The sequence below is a fragment of the Terrapene carolina genome, unplaced genomic scaffold, assembly GCF_002925995.2.
Source record: "Terrapene carolina triunguis isolate 2854851 unplaced genomic scaffold, T_m_triunguis-2.0 Scaffold247, whole genome shotgun sequence".
Taxonomy (NCBI): Eukaryota; Metazoa; Chordata; order Testudines; family Emydidae; genus Terrapene; species Terrapene triunguis.
This window is the reverse complement of record NW_020664598.1, coordinates 18,353,028-18,363,765: the sequence shown is the minus strand read 5'-3', so window position 1 is coordinate 18,363,765 and position 10,738 is coordinate 18,353,028. Positions and strand designations below refer to the sequence as shown.

At 50.4% G+C, this 10,738-nt stretch overlaps 1 protein-coding gene across 1 annotated transcript in view; it reads left to right on the top strand.

The window, feature by feature from the left end:
- The first annotated feature begins 302 nt into the window (after positions 1-302).
- Positions 303-10,738, top strand: part of LOC112119340 (sodium- and chloride-dependent GABA transporter 1) — a 36,407-nt gene continuing 25,971 nt past the window's right edge. Inside the window, exons 1-3 of the mRNA XM_024217962.1 lie at positions 303-540; positions 7,225-7,356; positions 8,234-8,334. Of these exons, the coding sequence (XP_024073730.1) occupies positions 303-540; positions 7,225-7,356; positions 8,234-8,334 (471 nt within the window). The remainder of the gene's footprint in view (positions 541-7,224; positions 7,357-8,233; positions 8,335-10,738) is intronic.

The window sequence follows — 10,738 nt, the reverse complement described above, 5'->3', positions numbered from 1 at the left end:
AGATGAGCTCTTCACTGTTGGGTTTGTAATGTGGGGCAGGTGGGGAACAGGTGCGGAGAAGTTTGCATGACTTGCTGAAGGCTGCACAACGAGTCAGTCTATGAGCGTTCAGGAGGATGTGGCTCATAGTCCTATGTCCCTATCCCACTGTTTTGGGCAAAGAGCAACTTCTCCCTCTACTTTCTCTTCAGAGGTACCAGCAGGAGCTTTGTCCAACCCACCGGTCCCATTTAATCTGAGATCAGCTGGGACTGAGAGTGTCATTCCCACCCCTCCAACCCATGCAGTAACTGTGAGCAGCGATGGGGAAGATTGACAACACGTCTGTGGAGCTGAATTCACCCTCCGAGGTGAAGCAGGCAGCCATTGAGGAATTTGAGCCAATCGCCCAAGGAGATGGAAGCACCAAGAAGATGAAGGAGCTCCCAGATAGAGGTTCTTGGAAGGGCAAATTTGACTTCCTGCTGTCCTGCGTGGGCTATGCCATTGGGCTGGGCAATGTCTGGCGGTTTCCATATCTCTGTGGCAAGAATGGAGGAGGTGAGCATAGAATGCTAAACACATGTTTTCCTTTATATCAGCCTCCACCCAAGGGTGTAGTTAGTGCTTTGAAATTTGTCTGCACACTGACTGATTCTTTTCCATCCCGTCCTGCCCTCAGTGTACCCACGACTCTCCACATCAGATATACTGAGGCAGCATAAGCCAATTGCCAGTGAGATCAGGAAGAAATCATAGTAATGCTTTGCATTTCCATACAGCAGCGTCTTTCACCCACGGATGGATCGTAGGGGCATGAATGAGTTAAGCCTCACAACACAGCTGTGAGAAGTTAGTATTACTATCCCCATTTTACAGGTGAAGAAACTGAGGTACAGAGAGGTTAAGTAACTTAAATAAATAAATGGAGATATCCCATCTCCTAGAACTGAAGGGACCTTGAAAGGTCATCGAGTCCAGCCCCCTGCCTTCACTAGCAGGACCAAGTACTGATTTTGCCCCAGATCCCTAAGTGGCCCCCTTGAGGATTGAATGCACAACCCTGGGTTTAGCAGGCCAATGCTCAAACCACTGAGCTATCCCTCCCCCCCACTGATTTAACAATGGTCACTGAGGAATTCTGTGGCACAGCTGGAAATAGAGCCCTTCTCTTCATGTATCCAGTGTCTTGCTAAATGCTATCACTTCTTACTCTTCAATTCCTCTAAAATCCCTCTTTTCCTCACTGCCCCCTTGGCCTCACCTTGGTCATCTCTTAAAATGTGTGAGAGTGATGGTCTGATGGAAGCAGGGCACTGGACTAGGAATCAAGGGAACTGGATTCAATTCCCCACTCAGCCACAGACTCCTGTGACTTTGGCAAGTCACATAATCTACCCTGTGCCTCCATTCTGTCTCTATAAACTGGGGCTATTTGTACTAGCCTGGCTCACAGGGATAAAATCCATCAGTGATTGAGGCACTAAGATATTCCAGTGATGGTGGTCATAGAAGTACCCAGATGGCCTCGATTTTCTGTAGTCCTCGCCTCCCTCCTCACCATTTTGTCAAAGCTCTGCTGCTAATGTCACCTTCCTCTCTCACTGCTTCATCCATGTCACTCACTTTCTCCACTTGTCTCACTGGCTTTCCATCCCTTACCATGTCCAGGTCAAACTACTCCTCCTCACCTCCAACACTACCAATAATCTCAGCTCCAGCTGTCACTAGGTTCACATTTCCTCCTACTTCCTTCCCCACCCTCTTCACTTCCCCCACTCCATCTTCTTTTCCCAGTCTTGGTTTCCCCCCTCCAGTCATGCTGCCCCCTGTGGTTGAAAAGCTTTCCCTTCCTAGGCCACCAGTCTTCTTTTCCCTCTCCTTTAAATTCCTCCTAAAAACTCACTTCCTCTCTGACCTGCTTGTCCTTCTCATGAGCTCTCTCCCCAACCCCTTCCTTACTGTACTGTTGTCCCAGGTCTGATATTGCCTTTGTGTTTCATCTAGTTTGCATATTGGGAAAAGAGACCCGTCCAACTGATCATAGGTGTCCTGACTCCCTGGCCCCTACACTAACCACTAGACAATACTCTGCCCATGAAATTCCACCACAGCACATTATCAAATCATAGAAATGTAGGGCTGGAAGGGACCTCAAGAGGTCATCTAGTGCAGGGGTTCTCAACCTTTTTCTTTCTGAGGCTCCTCCTAACATGCTATCAAAACTCCATGGCCCAGCTGTGCCACAACTGTTTTTCTGCATATAAAAGCCAGGGCTGGTGTCAAGGGATAGCAAGCAGGCAGGGCCGGCTCCAGCCCCGCAAGCAGGTGCTTGGGGTGGCCAAGGGGAAGGGGCGGCACGTCGGGCTGTTCGGCGACAATTCGGAGGTGGGTCCCTCTCGGAGAGAAGCACCTGCCACTGAATTACCGCTGAAGAAGAAAGCGGCGCAGTGGAGCTGCCGCGGGATTGCCACCGATCGCAATTGCGATTGCAGCTTTTTTTTTTCCCCCCTGCCGCTTGGGGCAGCAAAAACCCTGGAGCCGGGCAATTGCCCAGGGCCCCACACCACAGCAGAGACCACAAAGCTAAGTTACTCAGGCTTTGGCTTCAGCCCTGGGTGGTGGGGCTCGGGGCCCCTGGCTGCAGTCCTGCGCACTGGGGCTTTGGCTTTCTGCCCTGGGCCCTAAGAAGTCTACCACTGGCCATGCTTGGCAGACCCCCTGAAACCTGTCCGTCCATCCCCGTCCCATCCCCCCCGGTGGCCCCAGACCTCTTGTTGAGAACCAATGGTCTAGTGCAACCCCTTGCACCAAGGCAGAACCAAGTAAACCTAGACCATTCCTGACAGGTCTTTGTCTAACCTGTTCTTAGACAAACTCCAAAGATGGGGATTCCACAACCTCCCCTGGAAGTCTATTCCAGTGCTTAACTACCCTTATTGTTAGAAAATTCTTCCTAATAGCTAACTGTAAGGGGTCAGACTCCCCCTTGCAGCGCCTCCTGCTGGTTATCCTGGGAATTAGCTCAATCCAGCCCAGAGCACCCTCTGCAGGCCAGTGATCTGCATTGTCACTACTGGCCCCCCATGTCCCTCCCAGGACTCCAGTGCCCCTTTAACTGGGATGCTGCCCCCTGGCAGTACCCCACAGATCTGGGTCTCCCCTCCCTGGGGAACCCCCACCCACTATCCCCACCTCACTTCAGTACCAGGCCACTGCCAGTCACTATCAATCCCCCGTTCCCTGGGGCAGACTGCAGTATCAGCCACTTATCACTGGTAAGGGGGTTTGGACCTGCTGCCTTGGCCTACCTCTAGGCTGCCCTCTGCAACCCCCAGTACCTTTGGCCCAATGCTAGGCCACAGCCTGGGGCTTTCCAGGCTGGAGCTCCCCAACTCTTCTGCCTTTCCCCAGCCCTACTCCTCTCAGGTACCCTGTCTCAAGCGCCCTGCAGCCAGGCCCTTCTCTCTCTGACTGCAGAGAGAGAGTGCCTTCTTGCTCCTGGCTCAGGCCTTTATAGGGCCAGCTGGGCTCTGATTGGGGCGTGGCCAAGCTGCAGCTGCTTCCCCCAATCAGCCCAGGTCTTTCCTTCCACAGCCCCAGCCCTCTGCAGGGCTGGCTTTAACCCTTCTCCCAGGGCTATTTCAGGTCCTCCCAGGCAGGAGCGGGTGTCCACCCCGCTACATAACCTAACACAATTAGGTGTGCTATGAGCTTTGACAGCTTCCTCTGACGTATCAGGCACCGACTACTGTTGGTGACCAGGTGAGGTGGCCCAGGTGTCTCTCCCTTCTGTTCCTGTTTTCTTATGTCAGTTCCTAGGGAATAACGGTTTTATGGGGAAGTACTGAGAGCCGGGAGAGGTGGCTTTTATTGCTGGTTCTGCCACACGGTAGGTGCATGATCTCAGACAAGTCAGGGCACCTCAGCATGGCTGTTTCTTCATAACTAAATTGGAGATAATATTAGATACCTCAGGGGTGTTATGAGGCTAAAATAATTCCTCTCTGCAAAACATGCTGAGCCCCGAGGAGGGAAGTGCCAAGTGCTATTGTTAGTGTTACAAATCCAGCACTATATGATCTCTAACACAGCAGGGGCAGGGACGCAGAGCAATCCAGCAGGATGTTCAGAAAATGCTGGATGAGCCTAGCAAAGTTGCCAGTTGACATAAGAAATGTTGCTCTCAGAAAATGTAAAGTTGTGCGCTGTGCCTGCGTACTTTCAAGGCCCCATGCTGCTGCTCCATGCAGGCTGTTCCATTGCTGTCTACATCAGTCACTCCTCTGGTCCTCTTCCAGTCTGGCTGCCAACAAGCAACTGTTTCTGCAGCCTGCCACAGTGAGCAGCAGTGGAGGCTGCTGACGTCTGAAAATAAGCAGGCAAAGGGACACACAAAGCACTGCTCAGAGCCAATTGAAAGCAGAGAGGGAGGATCAGGCAGCATCTGACTCAGAACCAGGTAGGCAACACCTCCCCCGCCGAGGCTGAGGCACCTCCACTGCTGAGCAGACAGTGGGTGGAACTCCAATTATATATCCGCACGTGCAATGTTGAAAGCAAAGTTGTGTGAGCTGCTTCCATTACGCACAGGCAAATTGAACGGAATGACAATATTGTCGCTTCACTTACTGCTGTCATATCGGATCAACCCCCAGTCGATTTAATCTGTATTGTAATCAGGGATACAGTGAGGGTGAGATTCATCCGAGGTGGACATACCCTTAGCACTCAATGTAGCTCAGTAGGTCCTAACAATTGTCTGATGAGAAATTTAGACTGTGCATACCTGATAGTGAATGTTTCTTTAACTGCCTATGACTGGCACTTGACCTTGATTAAGGCTACAAGCAAAAACATATTGGTGCTTTTATATCCTGGTAATTAATCAGTGGGCAGTGGTGGCCATTTTATTTACTAATTATTAGTAGTATTTGTTTGTATCACATTAGTGCCTAGAGGCTCCAACCAAGATTGGGGCTGCATTGTGCCAGGTGCGGTACAAACCCAGTCCCTGTTCCAAAGAGCTAAATCTAAATAGAGAAGGCAAACAAGGCAAGGGGAGTAAGGAAAGATTATTTTCATCCCCAAGAGACTGACTTGCCCCAGATCACACTGGAACGGAACCCAGATCTCCTGAGTTCCACCCCTGTTTTTGTGCTCAAAATTCAGTGTGCTCATTTTTAGTTCTACCAACATTTCTCCAAATCATTTCAGCCCAGGGTGTAATTTTCCTCCCAGAATGTTATAATAGGGTGGCATCCCCAGAATACAGGACATCGCCTTGTTTGTCTCCACCCCTGCCTGTGTGACCCTGCCCCAGCCTGCGTGACCTCACACACTGCAGGGGTGGAGCAGCACACTCTGCACAATGGTGTCCTCTGTGCGTGATACTGGTTTTATATCAGTACCGGACAGGGGACAAACCATACAAATCTGGATGGCCCAGCCAAAAACCAGACAAATGGCCTGCCTGTGTCATAAGCGCTTGATTATAGAGGCCTTCCTCAGCTGGTGGCCTCACCAGAGTGGCTATGTAATTAGAGACAGGCCAGAGCTGTGGGCCTCAGATCAAGCCTTAGGTCTGAATTTGAATTTCCCCCCAATACAAGGGGTGTTTGTATCTGCTGATCTAGGTCAGTCCATCACAGAGAGAGGAATGTAAGCCCTGTAGGGCAGGGACCACTTGTGGTTACCTGTGTGTATAGCACCTTCCCCGACAGGGCCCCGATCATGGTTTGTGATGTCTAGGATCTACCACAATATGAATAAATACTAATAGCCTTGGAGACTGGATCGGACCTTTCCCAAAGTTCTTGGAAGGCTTGACTCTGATTTCTGGCTTGCGGGCGTTCATTGCTAGCTAGAATGCTGTAGAGGGTGCTGATTGGCACATTTCTATAACAGCGTTGGAGAGGTTTTTTTAAGTCAAGATGTTGTTGAATATAAGCCGGCACTTTTTGCCAGCTGGGAGTTCAAGCTCACAGCCGTCAAGCTGCTTGCCCACAGCACACTGACCGTGTCCCCCTGCCACCTGCTTCCAACTTATGTTCCTGAATCACTGCCCTAAACCCATGCAAAGGAGCTTGAAGCCAACTTTCCCCTGTGGGGCTCAGCTGTCTATCCAGCTCCCGTTGGGCCTCAGCTGTTTTACCCACTGACTCAGCAGTCCTGACTGATGTGATGTGTCTCTGCAGAGCCATCCCTAGTGGTTTGATGGAGCCCAATACTGTCAGAGATGGACCCAGCCACAGTGATCCATGATTTCAGGTTGTCCAGGTTTGATTATTGCAAACCCCTATACCTGAGACTGAAGATGCAAATTCTGTGGGGGAAAGACCCAGCTAATCCAGAACGCAGCAGCCCTCTGCTGCGTGACCCTGCGAGGCGAGAGTGTATCACTGCAGTGCTCCAGTCATGTCACTCCCTCCTCGTTAAACAGAGTGCCCGTTCAAAGTCATGGTGCAAATCTTCAGAGCTCAGGGGGTTGGGTCTGAGGTAGCTGAGCAACCACCACTCTCTCCACAATCAGGACCCTCTGTGACAGCATCCATCCTAAGGACAATGGAGCTCTCTACAACCTGTGTTAGATCTGCGAAAGCTGGAGTCTGAGCTTTCTCAACAGCCATCCTATGGCTGCAGAACTGCCTTCCTCAAGAAATCCGACTGACCTCAAATCTCGCTGCCGGCGGGTCCAGCTGCAAGACCCAGCTGGTTTGCCCTAGCTTTTCTGCAACAATAACGCAATAGCTAACAAATGAACTAATGGCTAATGCCAAAGACTCCTGTCTGCTGTTGGGCTTGTGAGGAGAGAGAGAACAAATTGCCCATGAACTACCAGTTCCTGTTTCTGTTTTCTTGCCTTGGTCTCAGATATCACGTTGATGAGTGTGGTATAAATATCTAGACCAATAAGTCAGATCAGCACATGGATGATGGGGCAGAGCGTGATGGGGATGTGAGAAGGAAGAAGTGCTAGAGAAAGATACAGTCCAAATAGTAATTGAACAGCCACCATGGAACAACCCTTGTTCACTATCGAACAGGGGGATCAAAGCTGGGGGTGGCATTGAGAACTGGAGCTGGAGCAGAGCATTGGGACTGCAATGTGAGCCCGGGGCTTTGTGCAGTAATTGTGAGCTGAGCTTTACATTTCTTGGGGAGAAGAGGTGGCCAGGGCCCCAAAAAGTCTTGTGGTGATGAGACCTTGCAGAACCTGCTGCTAACAGCTGTTTCTTCTTCCAGGGGCCTTCTTGATTCCCTATTTTCTGACGCTGGTGTTTGCTGGGATTCCTCTCTTCCTGCTGGAGACAGCTCTCGGCCAGTATACCTCTGTTGGCGGACTGGGGGTCTGGAAATTAGCGCCCATGTTCAAAGGTACGGTACTGTAAGTCCATGATGCTGATGCCATATATCCAGCTTTACAGCTGAAACCATTTACTGGAATGGGAAGCAACACCTCAGGGACTGGGACATAAGCCCTTGGGGAATGGGTGGTGCGTCCCTGGAGACTGTTATATCTGATCTATGGTGTTTGCAGGGTCCCCTTCACCATGGTGTCTAGGCATCAGTAACACTCCAGCTCTCTGTTTGAATGACCTTTGATAGTGACAAAACACTCAGGTAGGCAACACTGCCTTGATGGAGGCAAACGACTGAACGGAGCCACCTGGCACATCAGGATTGTACTTAAAATGAGATGCAGTAAGTTGGTGGGGAGGACTGTGCTACTCTGTACCAGCAGAACCCTGTTTACTGTACACTAGAAGGTTGGCTCTCCCCCAGTTGGGTGTAAACCTGTTGTTGTTGTGTTCACAGTAACAACATACGAGAGGCTAGTGGTGAATTAAAATAAGTGTTTTTATTAAGAGAGACTAATTCAACTACAGGAGCAGGCAGAGACACAGCTGGTTCCCCCTCTTTGGTTTTCATAGAGCTCCACACATACAACTCTGCTAGCAGGATACTGAAAGACACCACCATTCAATCTTTGAAACATGGGAGAGAGGCATAACATCCGAACAAGCCTTCATTGGCTGATCAGTGAACTTGAGGCACCGTGCACTGTCACTTACTGATCTCTGTGAGATGATTCACATTTTCTAGGTGTACAAACCTTCGCCTCTCCTCTGTGCAGTCACTTCTCGGCTTGCCGTCCCCACTTCAGCACAGGAGGCTTGTATCCATCTGCTCAATACAACTCCATAGACTTTGGATGGCTTGTGTTGAGCATGCTCTGTTTCTTCTCTCCTAGGAGTGGGCCTGGCTGCTGTGGTTCTCTCGTTCTGGCTGAATGTCTATTACATTGTCATCATTGCCTGGGCACTGTACTATCTCTTCAACTCTTTCACTGCGGTGAGTTTCAGCCATTTCTATAAACCTTAATTGGCTCTGTGTAATTTTGGCAGTTCCTGTTTCTCTCGTGAAATGTGGAGTTTAACATATTCCTTGCTGTTTGTGCCATGAAATATACAACATACAGTTTACAGATTGTGCAAAGGGGCTCGCTTAATGTTGCTGCTGGATCTGTTGCTGAAACATCCTATGACATCAACTGTTCTGCATTACTGTGTGCTGTGTTCTTTTAGGGGATATGTTCCCGTTAGAAATCTTAGAAATCTGTCCCTCTGCCCCACAGCCTTTCACATTCTCCTTTCTGTCTATCATAGTCAGAGAGCACCAGTCACGGTAATAGCGACGTGGTTGTAAAATGGCTTCTTCATGAGATTGTCTCATTACCATGGGCTTGGTTGTGAACTTAATTAGACCCCATTTATGCTGCTCCCACTCCATTGATTCCAGTGGAAAAGCACTTAAGCACATGCTTACATCTATCCCCTAAACAGGACAGCATTTAAGCAAATGACTTCTAGCATAGGCTTAAGTCCCATTGACTGCAACGGGATGCGTTCCTGAATCGGGGTCTTGTGCCAGTGTATACGAGATCAGAATGAAGTCTCGAGTCTGAAGTACATTTCTTCACAACTGAACCATTCTTATCAATCTAAAGGTGGAGAAGAGCTCCCTTAGCAACCCATAGACATAAAGATATCTAATTCCATGGGTCCTGTGGGATTCTTTTTAGTTTAGACCCGCCTGCTAAAATGCTGTGCATGTACCATCGTTCAGTCCAGATTCAGTTTTTATTTGATTATGTTTTCCAGCATCTGTAAAGCCATTTGTCAAAATGTTCTTGTGTGTAGTCTCCAGTGCCTTCCGAACACCTGCAGTATTTGTTGTTCTCTCTTAACCCCACACTAGCAATTTGTACAAGTGTCAGTTGTTGTGGTCCAGGTAGATCCCCTACATATTCCTGAATAAGACTTTACAACATGGGAGGGCAAACTATGGCCCGTGGGCCAGATCTGGCCCATCAAGGCTTTCGATCTGGCCCGTGGGATTGCCAGCCCAGTGGCGCAGCGGGGCTAAGGCAGGCTCCCTGCCTGCCCTGGCCCCACGCCACTCCTGGAAGTGGCTGGAACCATGTCCCTGCAGCCCCTGGGGGAGGGGAGGAGCAGAGGGCTCCGAGCGCTGCCCTCGCCTGCAGCACCGCTTCTCGCAGCTCCCATTGGCTGGGAACGGGGAACCGCGGCCAATGGGAGCTTCAGGGGTGGTACCCACAGGCAAGGGCAGCGTGTGGTGGAGCCACCTGCCCCACCCCCAGGAGCCACTGCTGGACATGCTGGCCACTTCCGGGAGTGGCGCAGGGCCAGGGCAGGCAGGGAGCCTGCCTTAGCCCTATCGCACGCTGCTGTCACCCCGGAGCCGCTCGAGATAAGTGGCGTTGGGCTGGAGCCTGCACTCCAAACCCCTCCTGTACCCCAACCCCTTGCCCTTAGCCCCTTCCTGCACACCGCACCCCCTCCCACACCCTGCACTCTCTCCTGCACCCCAACCCCCTGCCCCAGCCCTACTTTCATGGCCCTCCATACAATTTCCCCACCCAGATGTGGCCCTCAGGCCAAAATGTTTGCCCACCCCTGCTTTACAACCACAAAAGAAGAGTCTGCACCCAGAGGATGCGTCCCAGCTTTCATCCTGATCCCACTACACCTTGGAACTGGACTTTGGGAGTTCAGTCAGTGCTGCCTACACACCCAATAAAGCTGATCATTATGTGCCTCAATGTAGAAGATCGGTGATTTGATTCAAGGAGCTCATAGTTATCAGAGCTACACCATCAGTTTCTTTAAATTAAGTGGAGATGGGTCTGAATCAAAATCTCAGACTGGAGCATCCCTAAAATTTGGGTCAAGGGGGTGTTAAATCAGATCCCGGTCTGAATTTTGCAGCTTGGGCCCACCTCTAGAGTAAGATAAAGTGGGACAAAAATAAATAAATACCATGCAATCCCCCACCTCTGCCACACCAGAAACTCCTTAATCATAGTCCTACCCGGAGCTATTCCTCCCTGGGATCGCGCCACTGAAGTGAATAGACCAGGGATGAATATGGTCAGTTGCCTCAGGCTCCCAGAGCTCTGGCTGTGGGGCTATAAAATTGCACTGTAGATGTTTGGACTTAGGCTGGAACTTGGTCCCTGAGACCCTCCTGCCTTCTGGGGTCTCAGAGCCCAGGTTCCAGCCCGAGCCCAAATATCTACACTGCTATTTTTAGCCACAGATGAACCTGACTCAACTGAGCATCAGGGACCTGACTCAATTGACCCAGGCTCTGAGACTCAGTGCCGTGGGTTTTTCATTGCAGTGTAGACATGCCCTAACACACCAAGTCAGTAAAGTACATGCTAAATCAGCCA